The sequence below is a fragment of the Phocoena phocoena genome, chromosome 19, assembly GCF_963924675.1.
Source record: "Phocoena phocoena chromosome 19, mPhoPho1.1, whole genome shotgun sequence".
In the NCBI taxonomy this organism is placed as follows: Eukaryota; Metazoa; Chordata; class Mammalia; order Artiodactyla; family Phocoenidae; genus Phocoena; species Phocoena phocoena.
The window spans coordinates 5550481-5576491 of NC_089237.1; the positions used below are offsets into that span (position 1 = coordinate 5550481).

General features: G+C 54.8%; 1 protein-coding gene across 1 annotated transcript in view; it reads right to left on the minus strand.

Annotated features, from left to right (window-relative positions):
• Positions 1 to 12117: 12117 nt before the first annotated feature.
• Positions 12118 to 26011, minus strand: part of SDK2 (sidekick cell adhesion molecule 2) — a 258634-nt gene continuing 244740 nt past the window's right edge. Inside the window, exons 41-45 of the mRNA XM_065896647.1 lie at positions 25700 to 25864; positions 24279 to 24419; positions 23880 to 24018; positions 21414 to 21540; positions 12118 to 12471 (exon numbers count right to left, since the gene is read on the minus strand). Coding sequence (XP_065752719.1) covers positions 12118 to 12471; positions 21414 to 21540; positions 23880 to 24018; positions 24279 to 24419; positions 25700 to 25864 — 926 coding nt within the window. The remainder of the gene's footprint in view (positions 12472 to 21413; positions 21541 to 23879; positions 24019 to 24278; positions 24420 to 25699; positions 25865 to 26011) is intronic.

A 26011-nucleotide genomic window follows, 5' to 3' on the forward strand; every position in this document is an offset into this window, starting at 1 on the left:
GTGTCTGCAGGACTGGTCCAGGCAGGAGGACGAGGCCAGACAAGCACAGGCAGCTGGCTGATTACAGAGGGCAGGGTGACGCGAACAGACGTGGTCACAGCTACCCTCGCGGGGCCCCAGCAGCCCACCGCCTCCGCCTGCCCCCCACCGCACTGGTCTCCTTCCAAGAAATGACATGGGGGCTCCTTCTGAGGAGGTCTCCCTGCCTTCCCGCCGTGCCCAGCCATCCACATCTTCTAGAGCCTTCCTGGATCTTCCTTGCTATTGGCCAAGTCCCTTTACAACACATGCCACTAAAGTAAACAGTGCCAAGGTTGCCGCTCATATTTCAATGTCATCCCAAGAGCCTTGAACTTGAGCAATGACTTTCTCCCCAGAAGAGACAGTGGAACAGAAGCAGCCCAGGACTGGACGTCAGGGACGGGGCTCCAGCTGGGGTCTCCCACAGGGTGTGGGTAGGCCCCTTTACCCTGAGGAGCGCTGAGCTCCCTTCAAGCTGGGACACACAGCGTTTGAGCTCAGACAGTCCCTGGGCGTTGGGGATGTCACTGAAGACACTGGCCCTGTCACCTGGGGCAGGTTACTTGGGCCTCCCTGTGTTTCCGTGCCTGCCTCTCTAAGACTGAATGAACTCATCGATGCAAAACAGTTAGGAAAGTGTCTGGCTAAGTGCGAGCTCTTATTCTTATCTACGTGTGTCCTTGATTGCATTTGGGGGTCCTCCAGGGTGGCTCTGTGGTCAGGTCCTAGTAGAAGCTGGGGAATGTGGATCTTTGCCCTGAGAGGGTGTGTGGTCCCAGGTACCAGGATAGAAGCCTACCCAGTCTCTCCACCGACCAGACACCATGTCAGGTCGAGAAGACAGGTGGGTCCTGCCCCCACACACGTACGAGCCCCCTGCCCCCCCGCCGCTCTCCTGAGCCCCTGTGCTTACCCAGTGACAGCCACAGAAGGGAGAGAGGCCCCCAGAGTTCCGGTCACCAGCATCTGTGATTAATATTTTGCAGGTTGGTGGCCGGTGAGGGTTTTCCTGACCTCAGGGAACGACTGTTGTTTGGCTCTTAGAGGTGGAAACGATTTGAGAAGGGGAGGAGGTTGGGGAGAAACAGGAAAACAAGCTTCCCATAATTGCCAATGTAATTCAGGGCTGGCTGGCGCTTTTCTACAGAAATCTAAAACTGCTGGGGGAGGAGTGGGAACGAGGCCCGAGGTCTGCGAGGTGCCTGGTCCTGGGCCCCTGCCAGCCTCTGCGCGCCCACTGAACCGAAACTCCCAGAGATAAATGTTGCACATCGGTTCCCTAGGGCTGCCGTAACAACTGACCGTAAATTGGGTGGTTTAATTCTCTAACAGTCCTGGAGGCTAGAAGTCCAAAATCCAGGTGTCAGCAAGGCCACGCTCCCTCTGAAAGGCTCTAGGAAAGAATCCTTCCTTGCCTCTTCCAGTTTCTGGCGACTCTGACAATACTTGGCATCCTTGGCTTGTGGTTGCATCCCTCTGATCTCTGCCTCCATCTTCACGTGGCCTTCTGTGTGTCTCCTGTGTCCTTTCCTCTCCTTATAAAGACACCAATCATTGGATTTACAGCCCACTCTAATCTGGTATGACCGCCTCTCAACTTAACTAATTACACCTGCAGAGACCTTACTTCCAAATAAGGTCATATTCTGCAATTCCAGGTGGACGTGAATTTTGGGGGGGACGCCATTCAACCCGCTACAGCACCCTCGACTACCTCATCTGGGGTCACACCACAATCCTGTAAATTTCCAGAAAGTATGGACTAGATCAGGAATCAGCACCTCGGATTGTTTTTGTGTGGCCCAGGAAACTAAGAAGAATTTTCACATTTTTTAATGATTCAGCAAAAATAAAAACCAGAATGATATTTCATTATGTGTGAAAATGACAGAAACTTCTATCTTCACTGTTCGTAAATAAATCTTGATTGGAACACAGCCAGGCACATTCATTTAGGTACTGTCTTTGGCTGTTCCCTCGCTAGGAGGGAGGCCTCATGGCCCGAAAAAGCCTGAAACATTTACTATCTGGCCCTGTATGGAAAAACCTTTGCCCAGCCCTGCGGACATTGTTATCCGTTAGCCTGAAACAATGTTTCCTGCCTGGTCTGTGGCCACCGGGAGGATGGAGGCTTCTCCAAGGTCCCAGGTCTCCTCCTCCAGACCCAGCAGCGTCTGAACCAGGGGTGAGGCTGCTTGGTGGTTAAAGAGGGGGCACAGTGGAGCCAGGTGGGCCTGGGGTGGGATCCTGGCTCTGGCACTCACCCAGCAGGCAGGTCCCTCGCCTCTCCACTGTCTAGGTGTCCTTATCTGCTAAACGGGGAAGTGGTGAAATTCCTGCATTCCTGGTAAGCCTGCGGTGACGGAGGCAAGGCTGCAGAAAACCTTCAGCACAGTGGTGGGCGGGGCTCTAGTCAACAAAGATCAGCTGGTGTCATTTTGTCGTGTGGCTCCAGCTGGCCCAGGAGGTTACAGGCCATAAATGTCAAAGACCTTTTTACATTCTCTAACCTACCAGAAAATCCCACCTATCCTGGTGAAAACTTCCTGAAAGCCTCCTGGGTCTAATTTCACTCCTGATCAACACTGAGAAAAGGAAGGCGAGCCTCTCTCCTCTGCTTGAGAGTCAGAGTGGGACTTTCCAAGGGGTTGTCACCATCAGAAGGCACAGGTGCTGTGGGCCCACCTTGTGCTGTCCCCCAGGGGAGCCTGGCCTGGATGGATGGTATCCCAGTGCCCCTGACTACCCGCTGAGTTTGTACCACAAGGAACACCAGCAGGAGGGTGGAGGACAGAAGGAGAGCCAGTGGGGAGAGGGTGGTTCTCCAGCCCGCGAGCTGCCCCTGTGCGATATCTGTCTCCATCCCGCCTTCTCTGTCTGCAGGTTCTAGAAACTTCCTTCACTGTCTGCCACGGCAGGCTTAGGGTGGTAGTGGTACCCAGCTGTCCCTAACCCTGGGTCCAGCAGTGCCCTTTCTAGCTCCCCCAAACCTTATCACGACCTGGTGAGTGGTCTTTTTATGAAACTCTCCTCTAATGATCCGAATTTGATGGCTCTGTTGCCTTCCAGCATGTCCGATACATGGCTCTAGAAAGCCAGTTTAACTCTCCCCTGCAAAATCCCCCAAATTTCTAAGATGCAGAAGTTTCCTACTGACATTTCCAGCTGGGAAGAGTCCTGAGGCAGGGTAGAAGATGGTAAAGGAGTGGAAGTCGGGACTGACGGAATCAGAATTGTGCTTGAAGCCCCGAGCTCTTCGATGATTCCACATAAATGTCATTTTATCCACGAACAACAGCAATGATCCCTTACATGTGTAGCGTGTTGTATGGCTTACAAATTATGCTCACGGGTAATCTCCCCGCTAACACCCACACGCTTTTGGTGAGAGATACAGCGCAGTTTTCAGCATCCCCCTTTTCTGGAGGAGGAATGCCCACGTTTGGTATATAGTGAGGATCTGTGCCAGGTGGCTGATTTAACAAATAAAAAATAGAGGATGCCCGGTTAGATATGAACGTCAGATAACGACACATAACATTTTAGAATAAATATGCCCCATGCAAAACTTGGTTTGTGTTTTATCTGTGAACCCTAAGTTGATCCCAGGTTTGCTATGTCCAAGGCCTGTGTTTTCTGCCATATCAATTATACTGACCAATAAGATTCCTGAAGATGGCCTAGAACCAGCATGGATTTCCCCCAGATTTCTACCAGATGTCACAAACAATTGGTCAGTCTTGGGGAGTGGGTGTGGAGATGGGGGCGGGGAGATCCTACATAAGGAGGATCTATCTCTTGTTCTCTTAGGCAAGTCTATTAATGAGACCCCCTCCATCAGAAAAGTCTGGGCAAGGCTGTGTCTCCAGACATTCGTGCCTGTGCCCTGGAGCCCTTGGTAGGGAGAACAGGCCCGGGGACAGCACAGACCCTCAAGTGGCAGGACAAAGCATCTGAGAAAGCTATAAGGGGGACGAGATTCCCTCTGAACCTGGGGTCACAGCATCCCCTCCTGGCTGAGGCCGAACTGAGCAGAAGATCCAGTGCTGGACGAAACCCGACTTGCTGGCCCTTCCATACCACTCAAATCATATTTGTGTCCAGGAGATGGTCCTTGGGTCCTCCCAGACCTTCAACATGGCCGTCCCAGGGCCCACCTGTAGGAGGCGCTTCTAGCTGGGCCAGCAGGCTGACTCCATTATCAAGTACCAAGCCTCAGTAGGAGGACCAGATCATTTATAGACCAAAGTGAAAGGGAGCGCCACAGATAATTACAGAAGGAAAATAGGTGCAGAGAAAGACCTGCAGTGGCCCTATTCATCGGCTACCTTATCCGGTCCCACAAGGCGCTGCAGAGCAGATTCCAAACCCTCCAAGACTAGGAGGCTGCAGGCAGTTGGAAGAGAGGGAGGTGCAGCCAGCCCAGTCCCCCACTGTCCTGCAGCAGCCCCCCGCGCCCAGCTGCAACGAGAAGGAGCCCTTCTGTTCAGTTTGGAGTCAGGTCGGTACTAGCTTGGTCCCACGTCCACGCACCAGCCTCCAGGGCAGAGTCCAGAGAGGTTACAGCCGAGGGTGTCCCTGCGTTCAGATCCTCTGGAGCAATGGGTGATATTCTTTGGGCTTTGACCTCCTGTGTCCTCTGGGGTAACCTGGGCCCTGGCTGAAGCTCTGGCTAAGTAGGAATAAGCCCCAACCCGAAGGGCTTGGTTGCCTGGGATGGTCAACTTTGGGAGGAAAGTGAATCAAACACTATTTAGTTATTCCATTCCCAGGGTACTGCTTAGCTGCGGAGCGATTGGCTTTAGACAACCCAAATGGCCCCACTGGGAAGTGGTAAGGCCTCCTGGATTTCCTTGGGGCCTCTCAGGGCCAGCGTTTGAGAAGGGTGGGTGTGGTCTGTGCTGGGAGCCTTGGGGCAGGTGGTCAGCCCTTCCTGAGTCTGATGGAGCCAATGGGCTGACGGAGCTGGAGCTGACTTCTGAGGCCCACCCCTGGTCCATCCCCGCTCCTTACACTGCAGACTAACACGACCTCCTCCATACCCAACCTCCAGAGCCAGCTGCTTTGAGCAATTCCTCCCTGCCAGAAGCTAGGATGACAGAAAGAAAAACATCGCTTCCTTTCTCCACCTGCAGACTCCAGCCAAGCCTCATTGCCAAAGTGCTTTGCCATCAAGATTGGGAAACTGAAAAAAAGCAGCTCTGGTAGTTCTGGACCTGCCCTTCCACGTGCAGGACAGAGAAACTGGGAAAGGGAGGGTCAGGATGGCACCTCCGTCTAAGAGGTTATTTCCCTACGCTTCATTCGTTACATGAGTCTGTGGTTGGAAGAGGTAGAAATTGCACCCATTCCACAGATGAGGTAGGGGAGGCTGGTGGAGGTTGAACTCAAGTTCAACCTCAAGCTGGAATTTGTGGGAACCCAGGTCTGCCAGCCCCAAGCTCTTTTTGGTTAGCCTTGCCAGTCAAAAGCGCTTTTCCTGGTTGGTAACTCGGGGAGTTCTAAGAAAAGAAAATCTGAGAGGCCTCTTTGATGTTTTCTGGGTGAGGTTACCTTTGCTCAGTAGAGAGAAGGAACATTATGTATAATCCAAGCCAGTACATTGTATCACCAGATGTCTCCTTGGCTTTGGAAAGCACCTTCCTTTGCCCTCCCACTTCCTTCTCAGCAGTTTTACCTTCCTTATTGTTTTGGTGAAACGTATTGTCTTTTTTTTTTCCCCTCCTAGTGTATTTGACTGGAATTGTTGCTGGAAACAGCCAAGGTCCATGCCCACTGGCCACAGTTAGGGAGGGGCCAGTCTGCGATTAGAAATGATGAAGAGGAAGACTGGAATTCCAGAATACCAGGAGGTTTCCCCCGGGTCTAGAACAAACACACCGCTACCACCGGGAAGACACGCTTCTGATGGTGCAAGCCTTTCCTTCAAATCTCATTATTTCCCTGGATCTTCCTGTCAGTCTGGTTGGTGGTAGATGACTCGTTTCCCCTGAGAAAACTGAGAGGCACTTCAAGGGGGCAGTGAGGGAGGGGTAAATTAGGAGTTTGGGATTAGCAGATACACACCACTATATATACAATAGATAACCAACAAGGACGTACTGTACAGCACAGGGAACTCTATTCAATATTTTGTAATACCCTGTAAGGGAAAAGAATCTGAAAAAAAAAAAAGATATATATATAACTGAATCACTTTGCTGTACACCTGAAAGTAACACAATGTGGTAAATCAAGTGTATTTCAAAAAGAAAAAAAAAAAAAAGAGGCCTTTCAAGTCTCAGTTTGCAAGCGACCATTCTAGAACTCCAGTTCTGGAATGTCTTCCCCTTACTACCCTTTAACCAAACATCCTCAAATCAGTTGTGTGGGGTCACAGCTAATGTGGGGCTTGGGTTCCATACTGTGTACAATGTAAAGATTACGGGTGGTCAAAATTACCCTGGAAAACCCCTTAACCACCTTGAAAACTAGTCATAAAGTACAGTGTGCAGGGTTTGTACTGTAATACATACAGAAGGTCTCTTATCTGACCTCCACTTAAATATTAGCGATATTCGTTGATTCTCTCTGCAAAACATGGAGAAACCCACCATACCCTGGAAACTGAAGGCTTATGTCCTGCTTTCTCTGATGCCCACGCGTTCCTGCTCCTACCATATTGAGTTGTATGTTTACAGAGTCACTCATCACTGTTCCCAAACTTGTTTATGCCAGTCATGCTTTTTATAGTAATTATGTAACTTAATGAAATATGATCTAAGTGGATAGGATAAGCGGGCAGAATGAGGACAGTTATTTCTTTGAAAATTACATCGAATGCTTTGGAAAAAGGAGTTACTTTGATAAAGCAAAGTTGCAAAAATAAAAAGAGTGCTGAATTAGTCAGGGACGAGTACAGTAAGATATTAGGGAAAGAGTAATAAAATCGAGGATTCTGCTCTTATATCAAACCCATCATTTCTACTCTGGTAAGTGCAGACTCTCTGTATTCACCTAATTTTAGGAGCAGCAGTTGGTCCTGTGACTTCTCTTCTCTATGGATCTAAGAAGAGGTGTTGACTTTCCCATTTGCTTCGTTTTCCACCCATTGTTAGGACGGGCTGGCACCTTCCAAGCTCCCCACATGCCAGAAACCGCAAGTCTCCACTTCAAAATTTCTGTTTATTTTTGCTTTAAAGAGATAGAAACTGGAGTTCACTGATGATGATGTTATAGATGTGTAAGAAAGACCAGAACTCTACACATTGAGCCCATTCTCAAAAAAAAAAAAAGGAAAAATGCTGTACCCAACATGAACGGGTTGGTGGATGAACTCACATGTGTGAGTTTTAAGTAAAAATAAAGTGGAGAAGGTGCATACGTAGTAGGTATTTTAAATCCCCTGCTTTAATTATGTTTTGATTGGTTGAATGGCCTCCATATGCATAAATGTCTAATATGCATTAAACAAGGTGGACCATATAAAATAAGTGTACTGTGTCAAACTGAATGGCTTCACATGTACTATTAAAATGAGTTTTCCTCCACTCTCTGTTAATTGAATCCATCTGACTTGATTATTGGGAGGTAAGCGTGGTCTATCCTAACGCCAGTGTACTCAGAGATTCAACGAGTCCAGCCCTCATTCTAAATCTGGGTGGATTAACTATGTTAGATCCGCCAGATGCCAGGGCGGTTCTTATTACATCAAGGTCACTAGGGCCTGAGGTGCCGGCTTTGTCGAAATTAAAGTGAAAACGGGCCAGAAACTTGCCTTCGCACATAGGAGAGGCAGCATTTGTCTCTCGAGCCAGACTGCTTTAGAACAAATCCTGGCTTTTCTAATTCTCAGGGGCAAGCCACTTACATTCCCCCTGATCCAGTCCCCCTCCTAAGGGGTGGGCGCAAGCATGCCATGGGCTAATCAGTGTAAAGCGATTAGATCACTGCCTGGCACAGGGTGACCGCCATACAAGCGTTAGCTATTACTATTATTATTAATCATTACCACTGTGCCTCTAATTGGGCGTAATCTGAGAAGCTCTTCTCTTAAAAGTGTAAAATAAATAAAACAGTGCATTGCACTTGAAGGCACAGATGTTCACTCACCTATGAATTAAGATAGCAGAAAAACTTGAAGCCTTGACTCTGCAACACCACAGAAAGGCTAAGAAGGGGTGTTTGGGGACCAGATTACTTGACAGCAATGTTGGACTGGGGAAATCCGCATTTATCCTCCGGGAAGGAGAATAATCAACGTCGCTTCAGGACTCCAAAAAAAAAAAAAAAAAAAAAGTTTATTTATAAAATACTGACCAGTTTGACGGGACATGGGACTTCTCGTGGTATATATTTCAAATCAATTTTTTTGTCACCTTTCATTCAAAAAATAAACCTGCTAACAAGCTATATGACATATATATATATATTTTCTTACAGACAGACACCTGCCATAATGAATACTCTCCCCATAATCTTGCATTGTATCTTTTAAATCAAAAAAATAAAGATTTGTGTTGGTTTTTGTTTTCGGAGTCTATATGCGTAAAAGAAGGTAACACATTTAAATGCTTTTGGTTATTCTTACAGAAACAAAGAGAAGGGGGTTGGTCCCAAGAGGGCACCTGTGCTCAGGTGGTGGTCAGGGTTGCCGCTGCCCAGGACCACACAGAGGCACTCAGGGGCAGGCGGCTGCTGTTCAGATGGTCCCCCCTCCCCCTCCAGCCCCTCACCACGTGTGGGCACCTTCAGATGTGCACCATGGGAAGGTAAGGGAAGCCTCTGCCCAGAGTGGGCTATAGGGAGGCTCTGGCACCTTTAAAAGCTCTGCCCAGGGAGGTGTGGACAGACAGAAGGCCTCCAGCCAGCGTGCGCAGGGCGGGGCAGCCGGCAGCATCCCTGTTTCCTCTGAATCACGGCAGTGCCAGGTGGGGTGATTGGAGGAGAGGCAGCCTGTGTTTGCAAACTCCCTGGAGCCCTGGGAGGAAGGTGCTTCTGGAACCCGGAGCAGCTTTTTGGTTCACCTTGGCAGTCTGGGTGTGGAGCTGATGTGAACACAGGAGGGTGTGGCCAGGAGGGCAAAGGCAGCCCTGGTGTGCCAAGTGTGAGCTGCGGGGTGCAACACCAGATTTCCCGAGGGCACAGCGAGGCAAAGCCAAAGGAGCCAGCGAGCGAGTATCCTGATGTGAACCCGCTTCAGGTGGCGTCACACAAACACGGGTCCTGGCATCACTGGCCCAAGAAACCAAAGGTCGGGGAGGCTCCCTGTGACCCGTGGGCAGTGCCCACTCACCTTTCCAAAGCAGCCAGGCGTCTGGATGGGGGTCGGGAGCCTCCGCTGCCCCAGCAGGTATGTAAACAAGGGCAGAGATGTCATCTTAGAAATCCAGAGGTCCACAGCTGGGGACCTGGGCTTCCAGATGTGGCTGGGGCAGTGGAGGCTCCATTTCAGGTGGGTGGGGATGGACTGAGGCTGGGACTTTCACCTCTGCCTGGCCCGCCTTCCCAGCTCCTCTAAGAGTTCTGCCCTTTCAGACAACAGAACCCAGCCCGCCCCACGTGTGGGAGTGACTCAGGCTGCCTGTGCCCCGCACAGGAGACGACGTCAGCCCTCCAAGGGGGCTGCGGACACACGGACACTGTGCATTCTGTGTATATCGGCGTGTGTGTGCACGAGCCCAGGTGTGTGTGTGTGTGTCAGCATGGGTGTGAAGGAGCACGTGGGGAGGGGAGGGCAAGCATCTTAATGCACAAGGTGATTCACAGAAGGCAAAGGGAATTTGGCCTCGTGAAATACATACACGCGTACAGAGCGTTTCTACTGACCCCCGCTTCCTCCTCCCACATCCCTCCCTGGTCTACGCAACAAGCACCGAACCGGGAAGGGCTTTAAATGGTTCAACACACAGCAGACAGAGAAAAGGATGAGACTGTTTGGGGGGATGGGGGGGCGAGGGGAGAGAGAGAGATAAGGAAAGAGAAAGCAGCAGCATCACATGCCCCGCAGCTGTGCGTGTTCCCCTAGGGAGACGCCAGACGTGTACAGGGGCAGAACCTCAGGCCTGTGTCCTCCTACAGGGGAAAGACTGTGCTTCCCTTTCTAGAACCCCTTAGTGGAGAAGCTGCTATTTGGACCTCGGAGCCGGGTCAGCCCGTCTACGGAGCCATCTTCCAACTTCTCCCCATCACGTTTCAGGGGGATCCCAGTGCCTGGGAGCCCAGAGCTGGGTGTGCCCTTTCCTCAGGCCCCTGGCCCTGCTTCCACCCCAGGAACCCGATTCGGGGCGGTGGGGAGGGGTATAGGCCCACTCCTTCCTTGGCTTGTTTCCCAAATCCTCCATTGTTCTCCTTACCCCTCAAAATGGGGCATCACCTCCTCCCAGGCAGGGCAGCAGTGCCCATGCTTGGCGCCTCCAGGGAGCCTTGCGCCACTAAGGGGCCCCAAGATGCACTAAATGTGCCCCAGCTGGGCCATCCCCTCTCCCAGAGGCAGGGGCCCGTCCCCGACCCTGGGGGATGGGCTGCTTTGCAGGGCCGGTGGGCACCCAGGGCACTAGTTGGAAAGGCTCCCCCTTAAACTCCTGCATCCGGAAGGTCTGAGTTGATGGGAAGATGCAGGCTGCCAGAAGGAGCTTTTTAAAGCTCTGTCTCCCAACAGCTATAATTGCCCCTTGGTCCCATCTGACCTGCTCCTCCTGGCCAGCCTGGCTGTGCATCTTGTAAGCTTGTGCTCAGTTTGGACGGGGCCCCTCCTCGCTCGGAGCTCTGGCAAGCTGAGCCGAGTCTGGAAGACATTAATGGGGGTTGGGATGGTCTTTGACTTGTAAATCGGGTGCTGGGAGATCCAGCCTGGGACCGGAGACTTGGCCCGCCCCTCTGGGCCCCTGGACTTAGGAGGCGGGGGTCTTAGACACAGAGGGCTATGGGTTGAGAACGAGGGACACAGATCTGAAAATGAGTGTCCTGCTGGCTAGGAGGACCCAAAGGGATTTCCCTTGGAGAGGATCTCTGGACCCTTTTCCTTGCCAGTGCATGCGTGTGTGTGTGTGTGTGTGTGTGTGTGTGTGTGTGTGTGTGTGTGTGTGTGTGTGTGAAGGTGTCTATCCAGGGAGAGGGGCGTGTCTGCCACGGCGATGCCTCACCCCCGTTTAGCCCCTCAGCCCCACAGAAGCTGACTTTCCTTGTCTCTGTAATTCCCTTTTCCCTCTCCCTTTAAGAAGGGGGTCAGGTGGTACCTGAATTGGAAGAAAAGGAAAAGTCCAAGCTTCCTCCTTCCGGTTCCGACTTCTGCCTTATGCCCAGTTATCCCAGTGATGCCGGGCCAGTGCCCCCATCTCTGTTCCCCAAGTTCATCTCTCCTAGTCTGTGCTCAGGAAAGTGAATTCAAGGAAAGGGATGGCTGGGTTCAGTGGCGGGGGGACCTCTCCCCAACCCCCAGGGGCCCTCTTCCTTGGGTTCACAACAGAGAAGTCTGTTAGGAGCAAAGGAGCTAGCTAGGCAAATTCTCATCCTTCAGCTGGGTTCGTTTGTCTAAATAAACCAAATGCTTGGTGGGGACATTGAACAGGGAGGGGGTAGTGGAGGGTGAGACGCAGGGCTGCACAGGGTGGGGTGGGAGTGTGGGTGCAGGGGGGAGGGGAGCTTTGCCCCCAGGGATGCCCATCCCGGCACAGCACCAGGCCCAGGGCTCCAGCACATGCCGGAAGGGAGCAGCCGGCTGGCTGTCCAGAAGTTTCTTCACCACCGCCAGCCACGCCCGCCTTACAGCCCTCCAGGCTTTGCCTTCCCTCCCTCCCTCCCTCCCTCTCTCTCCAGGGGCCCAACCCACTCGTGTCCACCGCAGCCAGCCCCCCTACTCTGCTCAGCCCCCCGAAGGAGCAGCAAACCCCACAGTCTCGAAGCCACACACGTCCTCTCGTGGTTTTTCTCCATCCTTCTCAACACCGGCTTTGCTGGCCCTGGAATCTCTGGAAAAATAAACTCAGGAGGTGAAAAGTTGACTTGGTTTCTTGGTGTTTCTCTTTTCTGGCAGGCGGTGCGAGGAGGGGCGGAAGGGGAGTTTGGTGCTGTGTTTTCTTTCTTTTTCCTCTTCCGACAACGACAACGAGGATGACATCAAACAAATGATGAAAATCCTGCTATAGGAGCCCGGGAGCCAGGGGCGAGGCTGCTGGGGGGACGGTAGAGGGTGCTCTGCTGACTCGGGGGGTTCGGGGGGTTTTGGGGCGTTGGGGTCCGACTGGCCTTGGGCCGAAAGAGGCTGCCCTGCTGGGCGCTGCTGCCGTTGGACAGGGCGGTGGGGTCTGGCTCGCCCGGGTCGCTCTCCGTGTAGCTGTAGGCCTGGGCCCGCGAGATCCCCTTCTGCTGCCGCCTCCACGAGTTGTAATAGGTGGGGTCACTGATGTAGTGGTTGACAAAAGAGTGGGCCTTCTGGGGGCTCGGGTCGACCTCGTACTCGCTGTCGCTTCCCTGGGAGGGCAGAGAATCGGGGTGTCAGTGGCCCCCCGGGGACAGGTCAGCAAGATCAGGGCTGACGGGCACAGAACACTCTGACCTGAATCTCTGCTCGGCCGCTTCCGAGCCCCGAACTGTGGGCATCTCAGCCCCCTCTCTGCCAAGGGGGTATAACGCCCGCCTTCTTATGCACCTTCAGAGCTCGCGATGTGCATGAAGCCTCTACCCCAGGGCTGGCACAGAGCCTGAGGACCCTCCATGGGAACCGGAAGACCTGAGTGCTAGCCTCTTACGAAAAATCGAAGTGAAATTCACAAAACACGAGGTTAACTGCTGTCAAGCGTACAATTCACCGGCATTCGGTACATTTGCAGCTTTGTGCGACCACCACGTCTTTTCATTCCACAACATCTTCATCATCACCCCAGGGGAAAACCTTGTGCCCACGAAGCAGTCACTCCTCTGTCCTTCCTCCCCAGCCTCCCCCCGGCCCCCACCCCTGGCAAACACCAGAGTCCACTCTCCGTCTCCATGGACTGATCCCGTCTGGCTATCGCATCAAAACGGAATCGCACCACACATGGCTTTTGTGTCTGCCTTCTTTCATTTAGTATAACGTTTTCTTATCGATGTTGAATTCGTCATGTCTTTTCACTTTCTGTATTTCTGATGCTTTGATATCTGGGGCCTTTGCTGACCCTGGGACGACTGCCGCCCCCCCCCACCCCGCCCGCCCCAGGACTAGCCAGTTCCCGGAGAGAGTAAGCTGCCTTTCATACCCAGAGTCCACGCCTATACCACCTCCTCTAATGGGCTCTTACACACTGACTCGGACCCATCATTCCCTGTCCCTAATCACCCCAGGGGCAGGTACCAGACAATCAGGGGCAGCCCCTACCCGCTAGGGCCCCCTGAATTTATTCAAACTAGCCTAAGCCTGCTTGCCCCGCCATGCCTTTCCTGTGGGAACCACAATAAAGGCTCCTGCCTGCGTCTTCCTGTTTTCCTCCGGCTCCTGACCAAACCTGGTGTCTCCCTGTGTGGTCCCACCTGGCCTGGTGTGTCCCCTCTTCTTGGGAACTGTGAGTAACTATCTTTTCAACTCCTGATCTGCTGGCCTCATCACACCCGAATAATAACAAACCTACGTTTTAAAACAGAGGTTCACGCGTGATATACTGAGTTCTAATGTGGACCCAGCCTCTGACTGGGGACAAAGCCGGGACCAGATCAGAAGACCTTTGGGGGCTCCTGGCACTGAACAAAGGGTGACGCTCACCCGTGTGTGGTCCAAAATAAAAGCAACACTCGGTTATAAAAGAAGCAAGAGAAAAAGATCAACGGAGTTCAGAATTTTCACACGAGGGCCACCCTGAGGCTTTCGGGGAGAAACAGAAAAAAAATTCAATTGTCCCCAACGCGGTGATACTCTGGTGTCCTCGGCATGTGCTCTGTCTGCCTTTGGGGGAAATCAGCAAAGGAGTCGGTCTGGGTTGTAAAGTGGCAGTTCGGCTCCCAACTGCGGAGCTAAAAATACCACGCACCCCTTCCCCCATCCCAAGCTCCCAGAGATGTTTTGAGAACTAGTAAGACAACAGATGGGAAGGCCCTGAGAACTCTCTGGAAGACATGCACTGATTTTAGTGAAGAGTACATTCTCAATGAATATGGTTCAGAAGACCACGCTTGGGTTGCCTCGTCTCTGCCCAGAGAATACATGCTTTGAGGCAGTAGGCTACTTTTATCAAGTAAAATATACGTTGAAAAAGCCCCTGCAGCCCAGTGAGCCCAATACAAACGAGCCTGGGACAATCACCTGTGTTTTGCTTCACCGGTAAAGAGAACGGGGAGTTGACCTTGCCCAGAAGGTCTGAGCTGTGGGAAAGGTAATGTGCGCTTGTTTTCAGGAACTCAAAGTTCTTTGTGGCATGTAAACCTTCAAGAGAAATAGGTACAATGCAAAGAACTAAAATGATACTAACTCTGGAGCAGGCTCTTTGCCAGACAGCAGGAAACGCTGACTTGCATTCTCGTATTTAAATTTCACACCTCTGCGCTGTAGCTACTACACTACTTGAGCGCTGATCAGAGGGTGAGGGTTTTGCCCAAGGAAATGATGAGTTGGACTTGAACGCAGATCTGCCTGATTTTCCAAAGCCCACGCATGCTCTGAACTCCCATACTCCTGCCTGGAGGTCACGAGACAGGAAGGAGAGCCCCTCTACCCTCCCGTGGGGATTAATTGCTCCCTGGTTGATCTGCTAATTTATGTCCCCTGGCCCCTCCCCTCCTCCCCACACCCCCGCCCTTCCACAGTCCCCACTGCCCCCAGCAGACACCCCCAGGACACGATCGTCTTGGCAGGCAGAGCCGGTTGCCCAAGACAATGGAAAGTCCCTCACCCTTCTTCCCGTGACGCAGAGCGGCACAATACAAGCCCTTTCTTTGCCTACGGCCCAGCTGCCGGCCCAGGAGGGAACAAAGGGGCTGTGCAGACTGGAGGGCTCTGTATGCCAGGAGCCCAGCGGAGGGGTGGAGGGGTGGGCACCTGATGCCTGGGGCTGTGGTGAGGCTGGCCCAGGGGCAGGAAAAGTCTGAGCGAGCTGTGGAGGACGAGGCTGGGGTCCCTCCAGCCCAGGAGCAGTGAGGGTCTGAGAGTATGGGGGGGCGAGAGGGGCGCTCCACAGTTTTCCCTACCGTCTCTCTGGGAGGGCACCTACCAACTGGCCGGAATCATTGCTAGCGGTTCTAGAACTTTGGCCAGCCCCAGGCCCCAGTCTTGAGGAGAAACCCCCAAATCACCGTGGGCCCGGAGTGAATGAGTCTCCGGGGTGAGAGGGGGCGGGGGCACAGTGAAGTCCTGACTCTGTCCCTTCCCAGGTAGGTAAGCTTGGAGCCATAACTTAGCCTCTCTCAACCTCAGTATCCTTGTCTGTAAAATGGGTAGATCCCGCAGTTCACAGGATGAAGTGAGCTAATGTATGAGAGAATAGTGTAAAGGTATTATTAGGGAGAAAGTGAGGGGGTGTCTGGGAGAGATGGGGCCTCGAAGCCCCCAGAGGAGGGGTCAGAAGGGGCCACGGGATGGGGGAGGCTGACTCAGTGCTCAGCTGGGAAAAGAAAAGAATGTATGGTTCCTGCTTCCCCGCAAAACCCCAACCCTCAAGGATGACTAGTAGGTAGGGAATGGGCCTCCTTGGCCCTCCTGGGGGCCCAGACCAAAGCTCATTCATCCAAATCATCTCCTACCCTCTGTTGAGCACCTACTGTGCGCCAGACGCTCTGTGGGGCAGCAGTCCCAATGGGGATGGGAAAGCCAGAGGAGGAGCTGGGAGGCTGCGCTGGGGGAGGGGTGTGGGCGACAGTCTGGTCTGCCCCTCCCCCAGCTCTCCAGTGCCAAAGGATGGGGTCTCCGCACCGTCCTCCTCTCCGCCTCCACCTCCCAGAACATCTGTTTCTTTTCTGGGTGGGGGTGGGGTGAGAAGAGAAGAAAGAAAGCGAGAGGGGACCAGGGGCTCCCATTCCGGCTTTCAACTCTCACCCGGCCCTCGGTAATTGAACGCAGCTTCCCAGTCACCGGCCCAGCACAAAGAGGGCCTTTCACGGGCAGTCCCTCCAGGCTGCCAGCAATCAGGTGACTGCTTTAGCTCCCCGGCCTCTTAACGGCAACTCAAAGCCACTCCATCAGCAATCACCAAGGTCTGGGGAGGAGGGAGCGCAGACAGCAGGCCTGGCGATGGGAGTGAGCCGCATGGGGACCAGCGGGAGGGAGGACCCCGGAGAAAGGACGGAGACAAAAGACAGGGAGCAATGGAAAGCCTTTGGCTTTTCTGTTCCTTTCTAGAAGGAGGGACTGTTGTATCTGACTCAGCAGGCGACAGGGCGGGTGCCGTCCTGGGCTTGGGGACCGGTGTTGAGAGCCCAGGGCGGGGCAGGGTGCCCTTATCTTGTTGAATCTCAAGAATTCCGGCAGGAACGCGTTGCCCCAGATGACAGGTCACCCTGTGCAGCTCCTTGGGAGACTGGGAGCTGGAGCCCCTCCCCCGCCTGTGGTCCAGGGGCTCCCTGCGCGGAGTCTAGCCTGAAGCCTAGATGGGAGTCTGTCACCTTGGATGCTCTCACGAGGCCCCTCCTGCAGGGGCTGCTGCCTTCCCCGGGGGTTAGAGGTGGGGTGGGGGGTGGGAGATGCCTCCTTGAGGCACATTTTTCTCCGGGGCTCTGGGCTCCTTACCCCTGCCAGGTGTCACGCAGGGCCCAACCTGTGTGTGACCACTAACACCGCCAGGCCTCCCAGAGGGCTCATGGGTTAAGTGGTACCATTCTGGAACAATCCTTAGAGCCATTCCTGGCTCCTAGTAAGGCCTTCGAAAATGTTCACTCTTCTGATGGGGTGCTCAATAACCAGTGTATAAAATCTAACATGGCCTATATACTTCCTTTGTCTCATAGGTTCAATTTCATTATAATGAGCTTAAAGGGGCTGCCCAGACATCACAAAGAACTGAGTATCGGTTAGAAGAGACTTGCCATTGGCTTGGAGTTCCTTTCCCACTGAGGTTTACTTGTGTGCTATGTGATTTTTCTACCCAGTGTGGGCTCTGACTTTGAAATGAAGTAGGACAGTGGCCATACTTTCTTTTTAGAAGTTCCCTCAGACCAGCCTCAGCCTTTGTGGGTCCCCCTGCCTGGACCCCCTTCTCCTGTACCCCTTGAGACGCAGCCGCCAGCCCACCCCATGCCGCTTGAAGGGAGCTAGCCCCTCCCTCCTCTGCCTCCACCCACAGCCCTGTTACGGCCTTTCCCATGTTGTATCATGTGTGTTTGTTTATAAGAAACCTCGACTTTGTGTTTATTACCATATCACAGGAAAATGGCTGGGCAAATTTCCTCCAGTTTTGGAGACTGACTTTTGGGTGGTCTGACTTAGAATACCAGCCAGGTGGCACAGGCAAAATTTACTCTCCGGGGACCGGGGGTGGGGGGGTGGGGCGTTGGGGACTTCACAAAGACAGCTGGCCTGAGGCGCTGGCTGTGTGGCTGCAGCCCTTAGGGATGTGCCCTTGCAGAAGCTGACACGGGCAGGGCTAACAGTGCAAACCACCATGAGCCCTGAGTTGAAAGTCGTGACGGTGGATGCTGCCTGGTCCAGACACTGATGTGCGGTCCAGCTGCTTCTCGGGGGGTGGGGGGCGAGCGAGCAGCTCTGTCCCCAGTCTGTTCCCTCCAGCCCACAGGGAGCCCCTGGGAGGCAGGACTGCGTCTCCATCACCTCCTGGCCCTCACAGTGAGTGTTGAGAAGTCACGGTCTGCTTGCCCCCTGCACCGGCTGCAGCGGCCCTCACAGCCCCGGGCAGACGCTGACACCCAGGCCTCCCGAGCTGCTTAGGCGGGAACTTCGATCTGACCCACAGAGGCACAGAGGAGTGGCCCCGGCTGAACCAGGCATGACCCCACCTGTAGCTGCAGAATCACCGAGCATGCTTCTTGGGGTCCTCCCCAGGGAGGTGGCTCTTTACCAACTGGTAATGGAAGCAATTCAACTTTTTGTTTTGTTTTTTTTGGGTCACACCACACGGCTTGTGGGATCTTAGTTCCCTGACGAGGGACTGAACCAGGGCCCCAGCAGTGAAAGGGCTGAGTCCTAACCACTGGACCGCCAGGGAATTGTCACCATTTAACAACGCACAATGTACCAGTGCCCTGGGGCTGGGGGCACACGGGTGACTGATGGCTGAACCTCTCAGGGTCCTCCCGGGCCCTTTCACTTTCATGTCAGAGGACGCTAACGCTCTGACTGACGGTAGCCTCCTGGATCCTATACGACCTGCCGTGACCCTAAAGCCAACTGCCTGGTTTTCAAGAACAATTCTAGAACAAATAACCCACGTGATCCTGGTTGCCTTTTCTAGGGCCCCTGTGATGAACCTGGCACTGCACAGGCCCGACTCCATCTCACCTAACGTACTCCTGTAACCGCCCCTTGGATAGACGGTCCTACTGTGCTGTGTGGGTGAGGACTTGAAGGATCTCCCCCACCCCCACCCCAGGGTCAGTAAAGGGTGGGCTGGGATTCAAGTCCAGGGTCACACACCAACCGCAACTAAGTGCTGCAGATTTTCAAACGAGTGTCCCCCTTCAGAGCAGCCTCAGAGCGGCTGGAGAATCACTGCGGTGATCCACTGTCCAAAGCTGCTATAGGGTGTCTTTCTTGCGGAAAATTTTAGCGCCTGTAGCACGTTCCTCTGGGTGTCTGTCTTTATCTTTCTTCTTTTATTTTTTGCGGTACGCGGGCCTCTCACTGTTGTGGCCTCTCCCGTTGCGGAGCACAGGCTCCGGACGCACAGGCTCAGCGGCCATGGCTCACAGGCCCAGCCGCTCCGCGTCATGTGGGATCTTCCCGGACCAGGGCACGACCCGTGTCCCCTGCATCGGCAGGCGGCCTCTCAACCACTGCGCCACCAGGGAAGCCCTGTCTTCATCTTTTAAAGACAGGCTGGAGTTAATTTATGTTTTAGAAAATCCAGTTGCTTATCCTCAAGACTGTTTATTAACTAGTTCTGAAGGTCTTTCCAGAAAGGTCTGCCATGAGGGCAACGTCACCGGCTTCAGGACAGGGGTAGGACCGAGGGGCTGATCTGGGTTCTGACATCCTAAGGCCTGTGTGTAGCATCTGGCTCTACAATCTGGAAGCCTGGGTTTGCACTTTTGGACCTGAGCCGACTCACTTAAGCTCTCCCAGCCTCAGTTTCCCCATCTGTACAAAAAAGATGACACCAAGGTCTGCCTTGGAGTGTCGGTGTGAAGATACACCGTGGCGAGGCACTTGGGATGCTTCTGTCATCAGCGTTAACTTTGAAGAGCCTCTTTGAGTGTCTGAGATCTGATGCTGCTTATTCCACGAATCTTTGTTTCTGTAACCCGCTAACCATATACGGTTTTGAGTCTGTTCAGCCTGACTACCTTCCCCAGTGACCCTCTCATGCTCTCAACAGATACGCCCAGGGGGCCCACATGCCAGTGCCGTGCAGGACTCTGGGGACACAGCAGTGATCAGAACTGTCACGAGTCCCTGCTCTTATGCAACTTAGCTTTCAGAGTACATAGACCCAACTCAACTCAGCCCAGCCCCAAATCAAATCCAGAACCATCCCAAACGCTGCAGGTGGAACTCCAGGCCTGGGCTACGGTCCTCGGTTTGGGCATTCTGGAACCAGGAAGCCTCCTTTCTCTAGGGTATGTGCTCCCCGAAGGGGTGGCTGGTTCCAGGATGCTATGGAAACAGTGTTCAAGCGACGGGCTTGTTCTGAACAAAGAAGACCAATAGCTAAATGGAGGATTCCGGGTACTCTGCCGCTCTGGGGTAACTGCTGAAGCAGGGTGGCTCCTGGGATGGGAATTCTTCTCCCAGCAACCTCTTCAAGGCTGGGGGACCCTGGCATGGCCTCAGGAACCAGCTCTGTATCCCACGTGAAGGTCCTCCAGACTCTTGCAGAGATGGCCACAGAAAGCTCCGGAGACATCGGGCAGTATCGTCTGCACTCAGGTGGCTTACTCTCTGAAAGGTCAGGGCTCAGCTGATGAGGGTGGACAATAATGCCCTCTGCAGAAGGTCAAGGGGGGCTGAGCAGAGCAGCCCTTCCACCAGGCACCACGCCGCTCTCTCCACAGACAGGGCTGGGGCTCAAGTAGCCCTTTGTTACCAGCCCGCGGGCACAGGGGAGCCCTTTATCTTTTTGAATTTTACCTTGGGTACCTACAAGCCTAATGCTCGTCACCAGCTTTGGGGAGAAGCCCCCAGTTCGGATGTGGCTGCAGAGTTAAATACGCATAACAGGACGTCGTAACCTGAATCATGTGAGTCCCCGTGTAACCCAGGCTAAGCTGGGGTCTCTGTCCCTGCCAGCTCTGAGCTGGGGTGTCAGCTCCAGCCTCCCTGGCTCTGCCAAGCCCAACAGTAACCCTGGCTGAACAAAACAGCAGTGAGCAGGAGGCCCCCGGTTCACGGGGCCGCGACTGGATCCCAGGCTTTGCTGGCACATCCCGCCCGGCCGGCAGCCCCGCTCCCTGCTGGCACCTCTTCCTTCTCATCCTCTCCCAGGACCGGGCAGAAAGGTCCAGGGCGTGGGACACAGTAGCCTTTTGCTGCCCCTTCCTCGGCAACCGCCAGGCTTGGCCAAGGCCGAGAGGGCTGGGGTGAGAGGCTGTCACATCACTTTGCTGGAATGCACTCAATCCCCTCTCCCTGAAGTCTGGGGCAGTGTCCCCGCGTGGCCACCTAATGGCAGCCTCTCTAAAGCTCTGGATCTCCCAAAGGCACCATCCCCTTTTCAATATTAAGAGTTGGCATTTATGGAATGTAACCTCAGCAACTCCTCCCCACAACCCCATGAGCCCATTCTACAGATAGAGAAACTGAGGGTCCAAGACGTTACTTAGCACACCCATGACGCCCGTGGATCCTAGGCAGCAGAGCCAGGATCCAGCTCAGGTCTGAACCTCCAAAGCTTAATGCTTTAACGGTCTACACTGCTTTCCATCCTTGGGGGGTCCGGGGCACACAGTCCCTCATTTCTGGGGCTCATTCTGACCCCGAATAGCTAAGTTCAGTGGTTCTCCGGGCTCTGGCAAAGCAGGGCTGCTGTGTCAACCTCGCTCTCCTCGTCTTCATGCTCCTTTGCGGCCCAGAGCTACTGAGGGACGGAGCACGTGGGGTGACCCTTGCAAATCCAGAGGGCCATATGCTCTTTGGGGTTCCAGGGACCCCACTAGCCCAGGGTGCAAACTCTGAGCAGAGGTTGGGAGGTGGCAGCTGGCCTACACACACCTTCCAGATAGTTTTCTGGGACTCCTTGGGTTTTCTGGCCCGTAAAGGAAAGGAGGGAAGGAAGTGATGGGCAGGTTCACACCCTGGGGTGGGCTGCTTCACCTCCCTCTCCGAGGCACCTGGCCCTCCTCACCTGAGAGTCAGAGATTTCCGAGGGCTTCTCGGTCAGGCTGCTGCTCTCGGCTGGGATGAGGTCGTTGTACTTGGTGACGTCCTCGTCGGAGTAGTGGAGGCTGCCCGGGCTGGGTCGAGGAGGAGACCTAGACAGTGGGAGCGGGGGTGGAGGGGCAGAGCTGAGACCCGGCCTCACTCACAGCAGCCTCGTCCAGCCCGGGAGGCGCAGGGGAGCCTGGAGGCCCTCAGACCCCTCCGTCCTGTGTTCCTCCTTCCCGGGTCTGCTCGTCCGGCAGGCCTGGGCCTTGCAGAGGAGGGCCTTGGGCTGGAGGCCCTGCCTGGGGCTGGGGACGCTCCAGGTCTTGAAGGCCTAGGACAAGCCTCCCAAACCAGCTCAGGGAAATGGGGGGGCTCGGGGAAGGAGAACCTCGACTCTAAGGCCCCAGCACTGGGAGCGCTTGGCAGTGAATGTTGCAAAGCAATTCTGGGCGCCACCGAGACCTCCTGAATCGGAATCTCAGGTGAGGTCTGGACACCTGCCATGCAGACAAACTCCCTGTGTGACTCCTAAACTCACAAAGTGAGCTTCTGAGAGTTAACACAGAGGATTAGGGAAGAAAGGAGACTCACGGCCTCCCTCCATCCACATCTGCTCAGAGACCAGAGATAGGCTAAGTCACACCCTACCTTGAAAAATCAGCCCTAGAGAAAGTTGTGCGTTTCCCAGGGGCTTGGCTCTGAGTCATCTGAACAAACAGCCAGGATAGGGCGCCTCGGGCACTCTGCCTGTCGTGGGGTGCATGAGAGGGTGGGGGACAGGATGGGGGCAGGGGAGGACGGCTGGCAGGCTCCCAGGGGCCCTGGGCAGGTGGCTGGGGTCCCCCATGACTCTGCCCTATTTCTGTCTTCTCAGGGTGGGGTACAAGGGGGCCCTGCCCAGGGCCTGATGCCCCCATGATCTGCCTACCCTACTTCAGCAAGCGTTTATGGCACCGAGGCCCTGAACCCCAGCTGTCCCACCCGGGCTGGAGGCGGTTTGCTGCCGAAATGCCACTCCGAGAACCATCTGGTGGCCTGGGACTGTGTCACAAGCAACGCCCCCTGCTACCTCCAACCTCTTGTACTATATCTGCATGGATTTTATTCCAATCAACAAAGCTGCATCCTTAAACTACTTAAGAGTAAGATGGCAGAACGGACAGCAGCTTCACGCAGACAAGACAGGCAAAACAGGACAGTGGCCGGAGGGAGAAAGTGGGGTGCCAGGCTAATGCAGTCTTGGCGACATGCAGGCTGATGTGTCATTGTGATTGGGTCAGGCCCCTGGCACCTGGGGCTGGTTTGGGGGCCATGGACTTCTGTGTATACACAGCGGGGTAGGGGCCGCAGTGTGTGGACACCGGGGGTGTGAGAGGCAGGCGAGGCCAGGCCGTGGGTGAAACGTCCTCTTTTTCCACGTGGCAGGGCCCCAGAGCCTGGCTGGCCACCGCGGCCTCAAACGGCTCTTTCTTTGGAAAGCTGGCTTTGGCAGCAGATGAGAGGGGGGCTGGCCGGCCTGCACACCCCTCCCGCTGTCCTCCCGCTGAAGACACACGTCGCTCTTCCTTCCAGGACCAGACAGAGGGAAGCTTTGTGAGCTGTGCCTGGGAGAAGCAAATCCCCCACTCCCGCGGGCACCTCCAAGGAGCCGGGAATGTTAACAGGGCTGAGGCTGGAGAGAGGAGCCCCTGGGCCACGGCCCCAATGCTCCCGCGCTCCCGGGAGCCTGACACTGCCGGGTCAACCAGGTGAGGCTCACACGAGCCAAAGCAGCCGCCCCTGCCCTTGGACACAGGCAGCCTGGCCCGCCGCAGCGAGTGGGGCTAGGAGGGGCCTGGGGCTGGAGAGGTGTCAGGAGGAGACAGGAGCTGGACAGCCTAGACCTTCCCTGGTTGGCTGCTCTCAAGATGCTGCCCTTTGAGGATGACGCTGAGCCTGTGGACTTGGGGGGCCGGTGGGAGAAAACTGTCTACAACTACAGCAGGTATGAGTAGGTACCCGGGGGAGAGGGCGTCCACACTGCGATGGCCCTCTCCTTCCGGAAGGAGGACGAGTTAAGGTATAAGCAGTCATGGGGGGACTCCTGCCTGGCCCACCTTCGCTGGGCGCATCTCGCCTTTAGGGCCAGTAACTATCGCAGCTTCAGGCCTGTACTAGAAGCAGCTGGCCCCACCCAGCAGTCGGTGGTTTGCAGAATTGTGCAAATGATTTGTATTCTGCTGTGTTTGGCACAAACTCTCTGTACCCACCTCCTTGTGACCTTCTCCCCAGCCCCTGTGGAGCTGCCTGGGCCCGCCTCTGTCTTCCTCGTGACCATTCCCAGTGGATGCCGCTCCACGACAGGGCCCTGCCTGCTCTGCGGCCCTCCCAGGAGTCCCCCAGTCCCTCGGCACAGCTGGCCCCCAAGCCTCCATCCCCCGGTCCCCCACGCAGACAGCCCCACTACCTGGTATACAGGCCATTCTTTCGGCAGAAGGAGTTCTTGACTGAGAGCCGCCGGTTGTTGAGTTCTAGGGCAGGAAAACTGCTTTCGTCCAAGCTCATCATCTCCCCATGGCCCAGGGCACCAGACTTGGGATTGGTCCCTGGGAAGGAAGAGGGTGGGGATCGACATCCATCGCTCACTCCATCCCTGTAGACCAGGTGGCCTCCCCGCCTCCCCCACGGCTGGGCTCTCCCCCTTCTCTTGTTATAATAGAAGATGGAGATTGCTCGTAGGCTGCCGCCGCCCCTCCCCCCATCAGAGCAAGTGCATTTCCAGGAGAGGGAAGACCCCGCCCTTGCCAAAAGGGAGGGAGCCACGTGAGGGTCCCCACCCAGCCAGCAGGGCTCGGTGCCAGCTCACCTGAGTCTGTCTTCTTGGCATACTTCTTGCTCTGGCCTCGGATGATGAGCACAAAGACCAGAAGCAGGATGAAGATGAGGCCGACGAGCGCGATGACCACCAAGAACCACCACTCCTCGTAGAAGGGGTTGGCTTTCTGGGCTGCAGCATGGAGTGGGTGTCAGGTCCAGGACCGCTCAGCTCCGTCCTGCCTCCAAACCTCCTGCTCCAGCTGGGACCCTACCACCTGCTCTCACACTTCACGGGTAGTTGGGTCTGTGCCCTCTGAATGAGGCAGAACCTAAGGTCGGTGGGGACGGTTTCATCTCAAGGGCCAGCTCTGACCAATCAGTAAAGCACTGCCCGGAGGGCTGTTTTGAGAAAAGTTCTGAGGTCGGTTCTAGACTCCCTAGGAAAGAGTGCTGGGATTGATTAGTGATGTCTGCTAAAGACACAGGAGGGAGGACTTGCAGCGTGCTTGCTATCTTTCCTTCCTTATTTTTCCTTGCCACCCGTGGCCCAGGGGCTACCCTGACAGACAGACACCAATGTGGTTGGAAAGGCGATTGCCTGGCCTGTGACGGGCCTGGGAGAGTTTCTCCCAAGGTTCAGTTGTGACAGAAATCTTTTTCTGGTAGCAGAAGGGAGCTGGGAGGGTGGACATGAGTGGGTCTTCGGAAAGCCTCCTCCAGGGAGACTCCCCTTCTTCCAAAGCCCCCAGTACTGTGCTCCCTGCACCCGGCCGGTACTAATCCATGCTGCTGCCTGACGGGGGCTGGCTCTTCTGTTTCATCTTGAAGTGCTTACTTCCCATGATTTGTTTCTATCAGGGCAAGGGTGAAACTTGCCTGGTGAGTAGACATTTTGAGTTATAGTCCTGCCTCGAGGGAAGAGGCCTCGGTATTAAAAGTGGTTAGTGGTTAGATTTGGGGTCATGGGTTTCGATACTGGCATCCTCTGTGAGCTCGGCGACAATGGGAAGAGAAAGGCAAGGAGGCAGGGGAGGGATGGAGTCCTGCCCCATCGGGGAGCTGCTTGCTCAGGCCTGCGCTTCACAGGCTGCTGGCTCTGTTTTGGGGGGAGGTTTCCACGGAAACACGCAGTTTATGGCCTGGTCCCCTTGAATCTCCTGGGTGACAAAGCTCAGGGAGACTCTCATCTTGGTTCCGCTGATTCATCCTCAAGCCCCCCGGGCCCCCTGCCCAGGGCTTCTGGAGTCCTTGAAAAGGAGCCCAAAAGACCCCTGGCCCCCAGCTCCTTCCAGAGTTGAAGGCTGACTCAGGCCCTGGCCCAGGGCTCTCTGCTTTAGAGAACTGAAGCGGGCCCCACCCCAGTCTTCTGGGGCTGCTACCTCTCCTCCTTCATCCCTGCCCCAGACTCCGCCACAAGGCTCTTCAGTGGGGCGCCCTCACCGCTCACCCCTCACCCGCAGGCCACAGTACCTGGCACAGACTGGGAGGGGCTGCTGGGGGTGCCAAAGCCGTAGTCGTTGACAGCGATGACCCGGAAGTCATAGCTCACGCCTGGCTTGAGGATGTCCATGCTGAACGTGTAGGACGTCACCTCCTTGGGGATGTCTTTGATGAGGATGTCCCAGAGCCCCTCGTCTGCAGGGAAACAGAGAGGGAGGTGCCGTGAGGAGGGGCCCTGCCCGACCCTAACTGGTGCTCTGATGCTGGGGCCTTTTGGGTCTGCCCCTTCGACACTGAATCTCCCGTGCATGGCACCTACTAGGTCCTCAGGAGACATTTTAA